We start from the raw sequence: 17,114 nt of genomic DNA, 5'->3' as shown, positions 1-17,114 counted from the left end.
ACAACAAAAAAGTTATGATATTGTGCATGACACAAGATAATTGCCCTCCCCCCCTCCCAAAAGTCATTTATCTAGATTTGAAGAAAATTTGGCTTACTAGTTTTTCCAATTTTGATCAAACCTTTAAATTCGTCTTCAGACACAAAAATCCGAAATCCCCAAAATATGTTTCTTCACCACAGATATGACCTATATAGTTATGTATGCTGCTAACTGAAATATATTTGTAAATGTATGAGGTAGCTTAGACAATGACTGCAACATGATTTCTCTAACAGTCAATTATCCTGGGGTGAAGTCAACACAGGCAGGGTGTTATTGCTTAAAATGTACTAATACATGCATAGTCTGTCACGTGCAATACGACTGCTTCTATCTATTCCATTAAGTTAAATCTCTGGAGGCAAAAGTTAGGATTTCATTGCTAGACACTCCTCTCTGCAATGGACTTGCCAGAATTAAGTAGTTAAAAAGACTGAACAATGATAGAAAGAAGCTGGGTGAGGTAATATCTTTTATTGTACCAACTTCTGTTGGTGAGAGAGAGAAGCCTGCAAACTTATACAGCACTCTTCTTCAGATCTGGGAAACCTGACCAGACCTGAAGAAGACTTCTATGTAGGTTCAAAAGCTTGTCTCTCTCACCAACAGATGTTGGTCCAATAAAATATATTACCTCACCCATCTTCTCTCTCCTAATATCCTGGGACTAATATGGCTTTAACAACACTGCATGAACGATATATAATAAAACAGTCCCTCTACACTATAATGCTAGTAGGAATTATATGCAAGCATTGACAAAGACCATAAAACTAAGTATCACGTTTACTGAATAAACTGCTTTATTTTCGTTATCTTCTTAAAAAAAAAAAAAAAAAAAAGGGTTCTATGTCACAGAGATAAGCATTAGACCTGGCTGACATTCAAAGATACTGTTCACTCTGAGATATAGTGCTCCACACTGACCCAGAAAAATTGCTTTTGTTAGCATAAGAGGAGACCCTCTTCTGTCCACCCACAACATCGGCAATTCTCTCAAGAAAGGATGGTCTTGTGGGATTAAGGTACCGAACTGGGATGCAGGGGATTGAATTCAACTCCCAGCTTTGCTACACACTGTGTGAGAGAAGTTGGACATGTTACTTAATCTTTCTATATTTCAGTTTCCTCATCTGTAAAACAGGAGTACTAATGCTTCCCTATCTTACAGGTATTTTCTGGGGATAAAATTATTAATGTTTTTAATGTGCTCAGTTACAAATGCTGGGAGGGTCATAAATATAGACAAACATTATTCCACCTTGCTAAAATTCCTCTTGCAATTCAAAGGCATAATAATGGAAACTGAAGCTAGACAAATTGAGACCCCAATAAAGTGATGTATTTTAACAGTAAGGGTAATTAACCACTGGAAGAAAATATCAAGGAATATGATAGATTCTCCATCACTTGAAGACTTTAAATCTTTAAATCAAGATAAATGTCTTTCTAATACACATATATATTAGCTCAAAACAGAGAGTTTGAGGTTGCCACAGGGATTTCTCTGTGAAGTTCTATGGCCTGTGTTATACAGAAGATAAGACTAAAGCATAATGGTCCCATCTGACCGTAAAAATCTATTAAACTGAAACCAGGTGTAAGATGGCACAACCTCCACTAACTTCAACTCAGTCGTTTTCTGTTTACACCAGGTCTGAATTTAGCTCAGCTATCCTGAATGTTACTGGGGTATTCTCTTGAAGTTTGTGTGCAGTTCCCATTGCAAATCCCACTTTTTGCAAAACTGCCAAGTTATCTTTCAACGACCAAAAGTGGTCAGAACCTCGAGTTTAGATTTTATCACATAAATAGCTACCACACTATACAATGCTAGCTGAGATGTTGGGGTTCCATACACATTCAGAGGAAAGAATACTATGATTGTAAAGCACCAAAACCACTTTATATTTATCTTCTCAAAGTCTCTGAGATTCACCTGAGCTTGAGAACTGAAAAGATCACATCAGAAGGTGCCAGGACTACAATTAGATTATTTAATAAAATATTTGTACTATCCATCAAACTGTTACAGATACTTTAGAAACTGCATCAAAGTTGGGGAAAAAATAACAGGTTGGGGCTAGTTTTTAAAGCTAGAACTTTACATCTTATCTGCCGTATCAGGCACAATACTCAAGCTTATTAAGATCATATTTAAAGAACTGGAATTTTTTAAAAGCACTATGTTTCCCAGCAATGCAAACATTGGAAAATAGTCCACTTCAGGATTTTTGTGCTAATAGCCAGTTTAGTTTTAAAGATAATATTAAAGGAAAAGGATGAATGCTATAGTTTCAGTATTTATTGAATAAGATTACTGTACCCTAGTATTTCATAATGTATCTTTAATTTGTTCATAATGATCTGCCTCCTAATTAACAGTGGCTCAACTACAGCGTGTTGCCACTGGGGATCAATGCTCTCTTCCCTCCTGAAACAGTAGAGCTGAAAAATGCTGCAGTGATAGTAATGTACTGACTGTGGGACAGGCTTTGAGTAACCTGTCCTTTTCTTTAAATAAATGCAGACACACTAGTTGAGAGACGAAATATTAACTGGGGAAATATCTGTCAAAATTCCAAAGAAAAGCTGGCTCTAAATAAAAGTGAACACAATCAATTGCCATCAATATTATTCTCTGTGTTCTGCTACTTTTGTGGGGGCTGTACTTTCACCTCCACTGCAGACCTAGAACATACCACATTACAGAACTAAAGCTTCCAGGATTCTGTTTCACAGAAACAAAACAACCCCTGCCCACCAAAACCAAACACAAACTATGCTCTACCATATAATTTAACAGTAACAAGGCAAGATTCAAATTTTAAATCTTGTACGTTAGTATGATTTAGCTCTAAAGAAATACAGTTAGATTGTAATGTTTTATGTTTGCTCCATACATGAACTAGGGCTATTAAAGATACATTTCAGATCACCCAGTAGAAAGCAATATTAGGTTGAGTGTAAATTAATAGCTCATCAGCAAACTGATGCCAAGTATCCCAGGTCGTGAATGTAGTTACTATACAAAGGTTTCAGTACTGCAGAAACCTGACATGACAATTTTAATATTTTTGTATATTGATGTCATTAGCATGCACTATTCAGAATTTTGCAAGCTAAATTAGAGTAATAGGCATTTAGATTTATACAGAATAGTCTCGGAACAATAATTAATCAGACATAAGAGCACGGAAAACAGATAACAGACAGACAAATAGATTTTTATTGACTGAAACTGAACTGAAAGCAGGTTGGGCTACAATGGGAGAACAATTAATTCCATACCAAGAAATCCTCTTCAGGCAGAGCTGAAATAAAGGCTGGCTCGATGGCTTGAAGAAAATCAAAACCTTGTGTTGCCCACCTGTCAAGCAGAAGAGAATTGTTCATTAGCCAAAAACAATTCCATAAATGTCACATGAGTTCTACTGACTTATCCTAATATACATGGTTAAGGGTATGTCTACATTGAGGAAAAAAAAGAAAAGAAAAGAGAAAAAAAAGACCCATGGCAGCAAGTCCCAGAGCCCAGGTCAACTGATTTGGGCTTGCAGGATTCACACTACAGGACAGCAGCACAGATATTCGGATTCAGTCTGGCGCCCAGGATCTGAAACCCTGCAAGGCAGGGGTGGATCTCAGAGCACAGGCTCTAGCCCACGCGCAAATGTCTGCGCTACTATTTTGACCCCATAGTGCAAGCCCAAGTCAATGGACCCAGGCTCTGTGGCTCACTGTTGCGGGTTTTTTTATTTATTTATTTATTGCTTATTTTTGCAGTGTAGACATACCCAATGACTGCTGCTTACTTGCTTATGTTAACAAAAGTTCTGTATAACAGTTTGGATTTATGCACAGAGTGAAGTATCTGGCTTTTGCCAAGGGGTTAATCTTTAGCCAGGTGATAAATGGACATGAAATTCTGAGTTCTGGACTTTTAATACAGACGTCCCCAAATAAAGATAGTAGGCTACCTTCCTCAGGCCTGGTTATACACCTCAGCCCACTAATATCTTAGGAAGTACATATCAATTCCCCACAGACAGCTGTAGAGGCACAGGAGCTAGCTAGGAGAAGGTATTTGTATTTGGTTTTGTATTTGTATTATTTGTATGTGTAGAGGCTTGTAGGGGCTTTGTGCTGGGAGAGAAGCTGAGCCCTGATTAGGGGGTGGGGCTTCTCTGACTCCGGGTCCTATAAAGGTAGCCAGCCAGTCAGGCAGCGGCACAGACAGCTGCAGTGGCCCAGGAGCCAGCAAACAGAGCTGTAAACAGGGGAGTTTCAGTGGGAGTTTGCCTTGCGGTGCTTGTTGGGGGTTTGTTCTTGCTGTGGGTGGTGGTGTTTTGGTGTGGTTTGTGTTTCCCAGATTAACAGGATTTAGGTGGGAAGCCAATGACAGATACAGAGGTAGCAGTGGGAGTGACCCATGTAGCGGAAGACACAATGAAGATGACTGGATGTGGAAGCTGCGGTATGTACATGATCCTGGAGGGGGCACCTGGTAAGAGTTTTGTCTGCATGAAATGCTGTCTGATAGAGCTGATGGAGGAAAAGATCCGAGGTTTGGAGATGCAGGTGGAAAGTCTGGCTGAGTTTAGAAAGGGGTTCGAGCAGATTATGGAGCAAAGACATGAGGTATCTGAAGGGAAAAGCTCAGACTTGCAGATGGAAGCAGGACTGAGGAATTCTGAGGGCAGACTGGGTGAGGAAAGTGGTCAGTGGAAGCATGTGACTAAAAGAACCAGGCAGAGGAAAAGACGGGCCAGTGAAGGAGAAACAGAGCTCAAGAATCAAGTTTGCTAGTTGGAAAATGAAGAAGGGGCTCAGCAGGTAGTCACTGAAGGTGGAAGGGCAAGGAAGAAGAGAAGAGTGGCTAGTCCTATAGGAAAAGAAGAAGAGTCAATGGAGACTACACCAAATATGAGTCCCAGGATACAGGATGGGTTGAAGAGGATTACAAGGGAGAATAGGAATGGAAAGAACTTACAGCCAGAGGGAACAGGGGATAGACTGGAGAATAGCACCATCACCAGGAAAAGGCAGCTCTATGTGATCGGGGACTCTTTACTGAGAAGAATAGACAGGCCTGTAACCAGAGCTGATCCAGAGAATAGAAGGGTGTGCTGTCTTCCAGGTGCTAAGATATGGGATGTAGACCTGAGGTTGAAAAGGATCCTAAAGGGAACAGGCAAGAATCCCCTAATTATCCTTCATGTGGGAACAAATGATATGACTAGATTCTCGCTGGCAAGTATTAAGAGAGACTATGCTAGGCTGGGGAAGACGCTTAAGGAAATCGAGGCTCAGGTGATCTTTAATGGAATTCTGCCTGTTCCTAGAGAAGGGCAACAAAGGTGTGACAAGATTAGGACTATCAACAGATGGCTTAGGCAGTGGTGCTATAAGGAGGGCTTTGGGATGGATAGCCACTGGGAGGCATTCATGGACAGTTCTTTCGGGATGGACTTCATCTGAGCAGGGAAGGAAATAGACTTCTAGGATGGAGGCTGGCCCAACTGATTAAGAGAGCTTTAAACTAGGAATTTGGGGGAGATGGTTGGGAAATGTCCAGGTAATCTCCACGCCAGATTTTAGCATTGAGAGGGAAGAAAACGAAGTAAGAAAGGATACAGCCGTGGGTAGGAGAATGTATATAAGGAGGAAGGGCAGTGTGGATACCAATCTAATGTGTTATACTGACTGTAGAATGACCGTGCCTAATAGGGTACAGAATGTGAGCGAGGCCAAACAGCAAAAATTAAGATGTTTGTACACCAATGCGAGGAGCTTAGGTAACAAAATGGAGGAACTAGAGCTACTGGTGCAGGAAGTGAAACCAGATATTATAGGGATAACAGAAACATGGTGGAATAGTAGTCATGACTGGACTACAGGTATTGAAGGGTATGTGCTGTTTAGGAAAGACAGAAATAAAGGTAAAGGTGGTGGAGTAGCATTGTATATCAATGATGAGGTAGAATGTAAAGAAGTAAGAAACGATGGAATGGATAAGACAGAGTCCGTCTGGGCAAAAATTACATTGGGGAAGAAAACTACTAGAGCCTCCCCTGGGATAGTGCTTGGGGTGTGCTATAGACCGCCAGGATCTAATTTGGATATGGATAGAGCCCATTTTAATGTTTTTAATGAAGTAAATACTAATGGAAACTGCGTGATCATGGGAGACTAACTTCCCAGATATAGATTGGAGGACGAGTGCTAGTAATAATAATAATAGGGCTCAGATTTTCCTAGATCAAGGGACGTGATCGCAGATCGACCAGCAGATCGAGGGACGTGATCGCTCCCCTCTATTTCACACTGGTAAGGCCTCATCTGGAGTACTGTGTCCAGTTTTGGGCCCCACACTACAAGAAGGATGTGGACAAATTGGAAAGAGTCCAGTGAAGGGCAACAAAAATGATTAGGAGACTGGAACATATGAGTTATGAGGAGAGGCTGAGGGAACTGGGGATGTTTAGTCTGCGGAAGAGAAGAATGAGGCGGGATTTGATAGCTGCTTTCAACTACCTGAAAGGGGGTTCCAAAGAGGATGGATTTAGCCTGTTCTCAGTGGTAGCAGATGACAGAACAAGGAGTAATGGTCTCAAGTTGCAGTGGGGGAGATTTAGGTTGGATATTAGGAAAAACTTTTTCACTAGGAGGGTGGTAAAACACTGGAATGCATTACCTAGGGAGGTGGGGGAATCTCCTTCCTTAGAAGTTTTTAAGGTCAGGCTTGACAAAGCCCTGGCTGGGATGTTTTAGTGGGGGATTGGTCCTGCTTTGAGCAGGGGGTTGGACTAGATGACCTCCTGAGGTCTCTTCCAACCCTGATATTCTATGATAGTCTATGATTCTAGATGCGATAGCTGATGGATTCCTTCATCAAGCAGTTGCTGAACCGACTAGAGGGGATGCCATTTTAGATTTGGTTTTGGTGAGTAGTGAGGAACTCATAGAAGAAATGGTTGTAGGGGACAATCTTGGTTCAAATGATCATGAGCTTATTCAGTTCAAACTGAACAGAAGGATTAACAAAAATAAATCTGCAACTAGGGTTTATTTCAAAAGGGCTGACTTTCAAAAATTAAGGAAATTAGTTAGGGAAGTGGATTGGACTGAAGAATTTATGGATCTAAAGGCAGAGGAGGCCTGGGATTACTTTAAATCAAAGCTGCAGAAGCTATTGGAAGCCTGCATCCCAAGAAAGGAGAAAAAAATTCATAGGCAGGAGTTGTAGACCAAGCTGGATGAACAAGCATCTCAGAGAGGTGATTAAGAAAAAGCAGAAAGCATACAGGGAGTGGAAGATGGGAGGGATCAGCAAGGAAAGCTACCTTATTGAGGTCAGAACATGTAGGGATAAAGTGAGACAGGCTAAAAGTCAAGTAGAGTTGGACCTTACAAAGGGAATTAAAACCAGTAGTAAAAGGTTCCATAGCCATATAAATAAGAAGAAAACAAAGAAAGAAGTGGGACCGCTAAACACTGAGGATGGAGTGGAGGTCAAGGATAATCTAGGCGTGGCCCAATAGCTAAACAAATACTTTGCCTCAGTCTTTAATAAGGCTAAAGAGGATCTTAGGGATAATGGTAGCATGACAAATGGGAATGAGGATATGGAGGTAGATATTATCATATCTGAAGTAGAAGCAAAACTCAAACAGCTTAATGGGACTAAATCGGGGGGCCCAGATAATCTTCATCCAAGAATATTAAAGGAATTGGCACATGAAATTGCAAGCCCATTAGCAAGAATTTTTAATGAATCTGTAAACTCAGGGGTTGTACCGTATGATTGGAGAATTGCTAACATAGTTCTTATTTTTAAGAAAGGGAAAAAAAAGTGATCCGGGTAACTACAGGCCTGTTAGTTTGACATCTGTAGTATGCAAGGTCTTGGAAAAAATTTTGAAGGAGAAAGTAGTTAAGGACATTGAGGTCAATGGTAAACAGGACAAAATACAACATGGTTTTACAAAAGGTAGATCGTGCCAAACCTACCTGATCTCCTTCTTCGAGAAAGTAACAGATATTTTAGACAAAGGAAACGCAGTGGATCTAATTTACCTAGATTTCAGTAAGGCGTTTGATACCGTGCCACATGGGGAATTGTTAGTTAAATTGGAAAAGATGGGGATCAATATGAAAATTGAAAGGTGGATAAGGAATTGGTTAACAGGGAGTCTGCAGCAGGTCCTACTGAAAGGTGAACTGTCAGGCTGGAGGGAGGTTACCAGTGGAGTTCCTCAGGGATCAGTTTGGGGACCGATCTTATTTAATCTTTTTATTACTGACCTCGGCACAAAAAGTGGGAGTGTGTTAATAAAGTTTGTGGATGATACAAAGCTGGAAGGTATTGCCAATTTAGAGAAGGACCGGGAAATCATACAGGAAGATTTGGATGATCTTGTAAATTAGAGTAATAATAATAGGATGAAATTTAATAGTGAGAAGTGTAAGGTTATGCATTTAGGGATTAATAACAAGAATTTTAGTTACAAGCTGGGGACGCATCAATTAGAAGTAACGGAGGAGGAGAAGGACGTTGGAGTATTGGTTGATCATAGGATGACTATGAGCCACCAATGTGATATGGCCGGGAAAAAAGCAAATGCGGTCTTGGGATGCATCAGGCGAGGTATTTCCAGTAGAGATAACGAGATTTTAGTACCGTTATACAAGGCACTGGTGAGACCTCACCTGGAATACTGTGTGCAGTTCTGGTCTCTCATGTTTAAGAAGGATGAATTCAAACTGGAACAGGTACAGAGAAGGGCTACTGGGACGATCCAAGGAATGGAAAACCTGTCTTATGTAAGGAGACTCAAGGAGCTTGGCTTGTTTAGCCTAACTAAAAGAAGGTTGAGGGGAGATATGATTGCTCTCTATAAATATATCAGAGGGATAAATACCGGAGAGGGAGAGGAATTATTTAAGCTCAGTACCAATGTGGACACAAGAACAAATGGATATAAACTGGTCATTGAGAAGTTTATACTTGAAATTAGACGAAGGTTTCTAACCATCAGAGGAGTGCACTTGTGGAATAGCCTTCCAAGGGAAGCAGCGGGGGCAAAAGACCTATCTGGCTTTAAGATTAAACTCGATAAGTTTACGGAGGAGATGGTATGATGGGATAACATGATTCTGGTAATTAATTGATCTTTAAATATTCATGGTAAATAGGACCAATGGCCTGTGATGGGATGTTAGATGGGGTGGGATCTGAGTTACTACAGAAAATTCTTTCCTGGGTATCTGGCTGGTGAATCTTGCCCATATGCTCAGGGTTTAGCTGATTGCCATATTTGTGGTCGGGAAGGAATTTTCCTCCAGGGCAGATTGGAAGAGGCCCTGGAGGTTTTTTGCCTTCCTCTGTAGCATGGGGCACGGGTCACTTGCTGGAGGATTCTCTGCTCCTTGAAGTCTTTAAACCACGAGGACTTCAATAGCTCAGACATAGGTGACAGGTTTCAGAGTAGCAGCCATGTTAGTCTGTATTCACAAAAAGAAAAGGAGTACTTGTGGCACCTTAGAGACTAACAAATTTATTTGAGCATAAGCTCAATGCTTCATGAGCTACAGCTCACTTCATCGGATGTATTCAGTGGAAAATACAGTGGGGAGATTTTATATACACAGAGAACATGAAACAATGGGTGTTACTATACACACTGTAACGAGAGTGATCACTTAAGGTGAACTATTACCAGCAGGAGAACGGAGGGGAAAAACCTTTTATAGTGATAATCAAGGTGGGCCATTTCCAGCAGTTGACAAGAACGTCTGAGGAACAGTGGGGGGTGAGGGGAAATAAACATGGGAAAATAATTTTACTTTGTGTAATGACCCATCCACTCCCAGTCTCTATTCAAGCCTAAGTTAATTGTATACAGTTTGCAAATTAATTCCAATTCAGCAGTCTCTCGGAGTCTGTTTTTGAAGTTTTTTTGTTGAAAAATTGCCACTTTTAGGTCTGTCATCGAGTGACCAAAGAGATTGAAGCGTTCTCCGACTGGTTTTTGAATGTTATAATTCTTGACGTCTGATTTGTGTCCATTTATTCTTTTACGTAGAGACTGTCCAGTTTGGCCAATGTACATGGCAGAGGGGCATTGCTGGCACATGATGGCATATATCACATTGGTAGATGTGCAGGTGAACGAGCCTCTGATAGTGTGGCTGATGTGATTAGGCCCTATCATGGTGTCCCCTGAATAGATATGTGGACACAGTTGGCAACGGGCTTTGTTGCAAGGATAGGTTCCCGGGTTAGTGGTTCTGTTGTGTGGTTGCTGGTGAGTATTTGCTTCAGGTTGGGGGGCTGTCTGTAAGCAAGGACTGGCCTGTCTCCCAAGATCTGCGAGAGTGATGGGTCGTCCTTCAGGATAGGTTGTAGATCCTTGATGATGCGTTGGAGAGGTTTTAGCTGGAGGCTGAAGTTGATGGCTAGTGGTGTTCTGTTATTTTCTTTGTTGGGCCTATCCTGTAGTAGGTGACTTCTGGATACTCTTCTGGCTCTGTCAATCTGTTTCTTCACTTCAGCAGATGGGTATTGTAGTTGTAAGAATGCTTGATAGAGATCTTGTAGGTGTTTATAGAGACTGGGAGTGGATAGGTCATTACACAAAGTAAAACTATTTCCCCATGTTTATCTCCCCTCACCCCCGTTCCTCAGACGTTCTTGTCAACTGCTGGTTATCACTACAAAAGGTTTTCCCTCCCCCCACTCTCCTGCTGGTAATAGCTCACCTTAAGTGATCACTCTCGTTACAGTGTGTATGGTAACACCCATTGTTTCATGTTCTCTATGTATATAAATACATATATACAAATATAAATCTCCCCACTGTATTTTCCACTGAATGCATCCAATGAAGTGAGCTGTAGCTCACGAAAGCTTGTGCTCAAATAAATTTGTTAGTCTCTAAGGTGCCACAAGTACTCCTTTTCTTTAGGCATAGGTGAGAGGTTTTTCGCAGGAGTGGGTGGGTGAGATTTTGTGGCCTGCGCTGTGCAGGAGGTCGGACTAGATGATCATAATGGTCCCTTCTGACCTTAGTAGCTATGAATATGTTTTCAAGTGCCCACCCCAGAACATAAGATCTTGGCAACTACTTTAATAAGGAGTCACTAAGAACTCCTTTCTGGGCAAAATTAAAGACATGGTACTAACAAGTAGACTTAAGCAGAATCTGACCAATATTAATATTATATACTTATTCCAACTGGGTTTCAGCTCAGATTGAAGCACTAAGAAGTGCAGTTGTCACTTGTGGATGGTCTCTTTCTAGCTGTAAACTGCATGAGACATTCATTCTGAAGTGACTGAATCCTATAGAGGTTTTTTACATCAACCATCACAAAATACTTCTGTACCACCTATGGAAGCCAAGTGAGGGTGCAGATATGCTAGGTCGGCTTTGCCAATTCTCCTGATCAATCTGAGAGTAGGGTGATGGGTAGCTTGTCTTCCTCATCAAGAGCTCTGAGATGTGGTGTTCTACATGGTTCAATCTTGTCACCCCTCTTACTGAACGTTTTGTAAGAACTATGGGGAGACTGAGACACATCATGGGCAATGCTGCCAACAATATGCTGATAACACCCAACCCTAAATCTTTCACATTCAGAGCAGACAATCCTGCTGCCCAACAATCCAAATATCTGCATAAAACTGGCATATGGATGAAAGAAAACTGGCTTAAGCTAAATCTGGGAAGGAGGTGAAGTTAGCAGGAAGAAAAAGCACTTTGAGTAGCTACAGGAAAAAATGGTTACTTAACTGTTCTGTAACTGTTATTCTTTGAGATGTGTTGCACAGGTACATTTCATTTCATGTGTGCGCCTGTCCAGTGCACCAGATACTTCCCTTAGCGGTATCTGTTGGGGCAGCACATGCAAACTCTTCTGCCTAATGCTGCTACACAATGGTATAAAGGACAGGGTTGTCCCCGACCCCCTCAGTTCCTTCTTACTGGACAGATATGAGTAACGCATTTCAAACAACAACAATTACAGAACAGGTAAATAACCATTTTTTTTTCCTTCTTCGAGTCATTGCACATGTCCATGCCACTTCAGGTGACTCACAAGAAGTTCAAGCTGGAGACGGGTTTTAGAGTCTACCTGAACAGTGACTGACAGACTACTCGGAAATCCAGGATGAGATTCTCTGGGGCAAGACTGCAAGGCCTTTCATCCTCTCTGCAACAGTCTCAAACAGCTGGGAGGACAATCTAAATGACCTAGTTCTGTCCAAGTAAAACACTAACATCCTTCTAACTTCCAAGGTATGGAGTCTCTTAATCCTTAGGAGAATGAGGCTTAGAAAACTTGGTAAGTATACTGCTTGATTGAGGTGGAATTCTGATACTAAAGTCAAAATTTTTGGATGCAGACATAACTTTGCTTTGTTCTTATAGAAGATCGTGTAGGGAGGGTCAGCTACGAACGCTCGTAATTCTGCTACTCTTCGTGCCAAAAATGCAAATTTCATATATAGCTGGAGTAATGAGCAGGTAAGCCATCGGTTCAACGGATGGACCCATCAACCTTCATAGCATGAGATTCAAGTCCCAGGGAGGGATAGGAACTGCAATCTGGGCATATAATCTGTCCATACCTGGTCTGAGAGACCATTCGTGATCTTTGCTGAAAGATCTGGTCAGGCAATCTGCCAAACCGTTGTAAACCCTAAGAAGATGGGGTACTTTGAGGTGAATTACATTGATGATACAAAACTCCCAACGCTGTAATGCATCATGACAGAGACTGTCTGACCTGGCCCCTCCCTGTCATGTAGAACATTGTTGCAGTGTTGTTCATGAGGACAGAGTTTTCCTTTGATGCTAGGCAGAAAAGTCCAAAAGGCCAGATGATTATCCCTCAACTCTTGCATGTTTATGTGAAGAGCTAAATACTGCTGTGACCACAGATGCTGAGTGCCTAGATGTGCTCCCCACCCTAAAAAAGAAGCATTTGTAACCAGAGTCAGTGTGGATAGAGGAGGGGCAAAGGCAATTCCCATACACACATTGGATTGCATCCATTCATCAGTCCAAGAACAGCAGCACACCTGCAGGCACACAAATCAACACCTCGAATGGGTCATGAGCTAGGCAGTACACTGACTTTAACCAGGCTTACCACCTTCTGAGACAAAGTTTGGCATGACAGAGCATGTACATGCATGAGGCCACATTTCCAGAAGTCTGAGGCAGTTCCTTGCAGCTGTGGTTGGATGGACTTTCAGATCTGTGGAAATGGTTAACATGGCCTGGAATCTGGCTTGAGCTGGAAAGTCCTGACTACTGTAGAAACCAAGAGTGCCGCTATAAACTCTGTCCTCTGAACTCAAGACTGACTAGCTCTTGTTGATCAACAGACCTCAAAACACTGAGTTCTGCTACACCGAATTCCACCTGGTTCTTCGACTGACACCGTACCAGCCAATTGTCAAGGTAGGAAAATACTTGCACTTCTGCTTTTTTGAGGAATGCAGCCACCACTACCATGCATTTTGTAAATATTCAAAGCACCACAGAGAGGCCCAAGTGCAGGACTGTAAACTGAGAATGGGTATTGTTGACCAGAAATCTTAGGAATAGTATGTGGCTTTGATCAATAGCTGCATGGAAATGTGTGTCCAAGTCCATGGCAGAGTACCAGTTGCCAGGTTCGAGGGAGGGGATAATGGAAGCTGGGGTGGCCATGTGAAACCTTATATTCCTTAGGTATTTGTTCAGATTTCACAAATCTTGGATAAGTCTGGGATCTTTTTTTGCCTTTGGAATCAGGGAGTAACTTGAATAAAACCCTTTTTTCTCAGTAGAAACGAGGAACCTCCTCCATGGCTCTATGGAGGAGAGACTGGACCTCTCAGAGGAGGTCTCTGAAGAGGGACAGGGAAGGACTGAAAATCTGAAGGGTTTATCCCAGTTCCACTGTGCTTAGAACCCACTGGTCTGTGGTAATGTAGGCCCAAAGCACACTGAAAGTGGGATAAGCTGTTGTGAAAAACAGGGATAGGAGAAAGTCACCGAAGACACACTGATATTTTCCCCTCAACAAGGTAGTCAAACACATTGTCTGGCCTTTCTGGGTTCTCTAGAAGGACTGGATGAAGACAAAGTGAGGAAGTGGAGGTCTCATCCTGTAGTTTTTCCCTTTGCTCCTGGAGTGGTCAAGCTTGTCTAGGCAGGAAAGGTGGGTACTGTTGGTTCGACTGAGGGAGAAATTAATTCTTTATAGGGAATGGAGTGTAAATCCCCAATGATTTCAATGTAGTCCTGGAGTCTTTGAGACTGTGAAGCTTCTCATCAGTCTGCTGCGAGAATACAGTGGGACCCTCGAAAAAGATCCTGTATAGTCTGCTGGACCTCCTGTGGAAGACCAGAAGATTGATGCCATGAACACGTGTGTATCATTATTGCAGATGCAATAGTTCTGGTTGCCAAATCTTCCCCATCTTACGTAGTTTGGCGAGAAGTCCTAGCTATGAGTTTATCCTCGTCCAAGATGGCCAGGAACTCTTATCTAGCATCCTCTGTTTACTTGTCCCTGAGAACATTATCCCAGAGATAGTAATCATATCTTGCCAGCAAGACTTGCTCTTTAGAGATACGAAACTGTAGGCCAACAATGAAATAAATCTTTCTACTGAAAAAGCTGAGTCTTTTTGCTTCTTTATCCCTTGGGGTAGAAGATGGCCATCCCTGAAACGCTCTTCCATTTACTGTCAAGACAACCAAAGAACTTGGTGAGATATGAGTGTAGAAATGTTCAGAGCCCTGAGAAGGGACATAATACACTGCACACCCTGCACTCAGTTCTCTTGACTGTCAGTGACAGAGAGAGGGTGTTTGCCACAGCAATCTTGTAGGTTCTAGTATGGCTTCATTTATAGGTAGAAGAAGACAGGAAGGCTCTGCTGACCCCAGTACATCCACCAGTCTATTGGAATTCTCTTGCACTACCTCAACCCAGATATCTAGAGAGGAAGCAACTCTCTTTAGGAGCTCTTAGTAGGCCCTGCAGTCATCCTGGAGAAAGGAGGACAATCCAGACAACACCACCTCATCAGATGAAAAGGAGGACAAGTGTAAAGAAGGTTCAACTGGAGTTCTCCTATACCTCCCCAGGTATAGGTTGTGGCATGGAAGGTTGTTCCTCAGTACTGGCTTGGAAGACTTCTTGAGGTTCCTCATGTGAGTCATCCCATCGTTTGCTCAGAGATCTGGAGAGCAGAGGAACTGGGGATGATCTGTTGGTGGTGGGGAAATCCCATGGTAGAGTATTGGAGCCTAATCTCTATCAGCCCAAGGAGCCATGTCCCTGGACCACTGTGGCACCTGTGTCAGATATCAGGGGCAGAATCCTCTCGATGAAGGTGAATGACACCTTTTATCCCAAGAGTGAGGGGCAAAGGAGCCGACAGCAGACTCTGAAGAAAAACCCGAGTCACCCAACTAGGGAGACGTGGTATTATGCAATGCTGAAGACTGCTGATATGTATCCAAAGATGTTGGTACCAGGGACAGCATACTTGGCTTGCCTCTAGATGGCACCAAGCAAGGCGGCACTGGACTGTCTGAAGTTGGCTATGCCAGTACCAAGGGTTGGACCTCACTGGCAGGTAACTCCAACAAAGACTGAAAATATATCAGTACCGGATGACTTGTTTCCTGTACTGCTGGAGCACCCAGTACCAAGAGGCATAGCAGATCTCATGCCACAGCATAAGCCTTCAGTGTTGTCATTACCACGAGGTTCCCCCCCGAGGCTGTGGCATTGAAGGAGTGATACAACAGTAGGGGTCAGTCTCAACACCACTGGTGAGGGAGCCAACAACCCTGGACAAGACGAAGTTGGTAGTGGGACCTGTCAATCGTCGGAGAACACTCTACCTCACCGTCCAGCTTGCTTGCTGGCAGACGGTACCAGAGACCTCGATTTTGTGGAGGAACCAGACATACTTTTGAGGCATGGTTTTTATGCTCCTTCCTGGGCATCAGGGAAGGGAAACAGTTCTGAGATTATGCTAGGTCTGGAGGAGCACTTCTGATGGAAGAAGTGCTCAGTACCTACCCTAAGGGGGAAGGTTCAGATGGTAGATACAAGATGGACTCCATGAAAAGGTTATGCAGTCTCACCTCCCTATCCTTTCTAGTCCAGGACTTGAAGTCCCTGCAGATCTGACAACAGTCCCTGATGTGATCCTCCCTGAGGCACTTTAGACTCCTGGAATGAGGGTCACTCACCAGCATAGACTTATTGCAGCTGGTGTAAGCCTTGAAGTCTAGAGACTGAGGCATGCCCTGATACTCAGAGTTAGTACAGAACATTTGGGAATCAACACACTATTAAAATTAAGTAAAATAACAAACGAAATTTACTCTAAATCTCTAGCTAACTATAGATGAGTACACTAATTATATACAAGAGAACAAATTCCCTGATGGGGAAAACACTTGCAAAGCAAGTCAACACACTCAGACTACCAACATGGGCAGTAAGAAGGAACTGAGAGGGCTCAAGGGTGGTACAAAGGGCAGAGGGTGGTATAAAGAGAAATACATCACACAGCAGTACAAGGCCACAAAGGGCGCACACATGCCACTAAGGGAAAATCTCCGACTTTGGTATACTGGGGATGCACACACCTGAAGCGGAAAGGACATGTGAAATTGCTCCAAGAACAATGACCACACCCTCATACAAAGACACCTGTCATCCGATGCTCAAAACAGTACATAGTCCCAAGGTCTTAGCAGATTTCTCGTTGTTCTTGAATATCAAACAATGGCAAAATGCTTTCTATCACTGTCATCTAGTCAGAAGACTGCCCAACCTTTCCTGTTAGAAGAAGATCTAGTCACTTGTGAGCCAAATTTTTGTCACCTTCAGGCTGGATTAATACAAAGAACTCTTACTGAAGAAAAAAGTCATCAGATGCTGCACACGTAGTAATTCACCACGCAACATCACCACCCTTTTAAATAGGACACTTCAACGAATGCATGCTGCACTAATGCTCTGCCATCTTTACTGATTCCTGA

The 17,114-nt window shown here is 42.5% G+C and overlaps 1 protein-coding gene across 10 annotated transcripts in view; it reads right to left on the bottom strand.

The window, feature by feature from the left end:
• Positions 1 to 17,114, bottom strand: part of MAP3K4 (mitogen-activated protein kinase kinase kinase 4) — a 148,733-nt gene that overhangs the window by 39,292 nt on the left and 92,327 nt on the right. For all 10 annotated transcript variants that reach the window (XM_037895107.2, XM_037895105.2, XM_037895110.2 and 7 more), the window contains one exon: positions 3,334 to 3,412. In XM_037895107.2, coding sequence (XP_037751035.1) covers positions 3,334 to 3,412 — 79 coding nt within the window. The remainder of the gene's footprint in view (positions 1 to 3,333; positions 3,413 to 17,114) is intronic.

The sequence above is a fragment of the Chelonia mydas genome, chromosome 3 (assembly GCF_015237465.2).
Source record: "Chelonia mydas isolate rCheMyd1 chromosome 3, rCheMyd1.pri.v2, whole genome shotgun sequence".
Lineage (NCBI taxonomy): Eukaryota > Metazoa > Chordata > Testudines > Cheloniidae > Chelonia > Chelonia mydas.
This window is presented reverse-complemented; position numbering and strand designations above follow the sequence as displayed.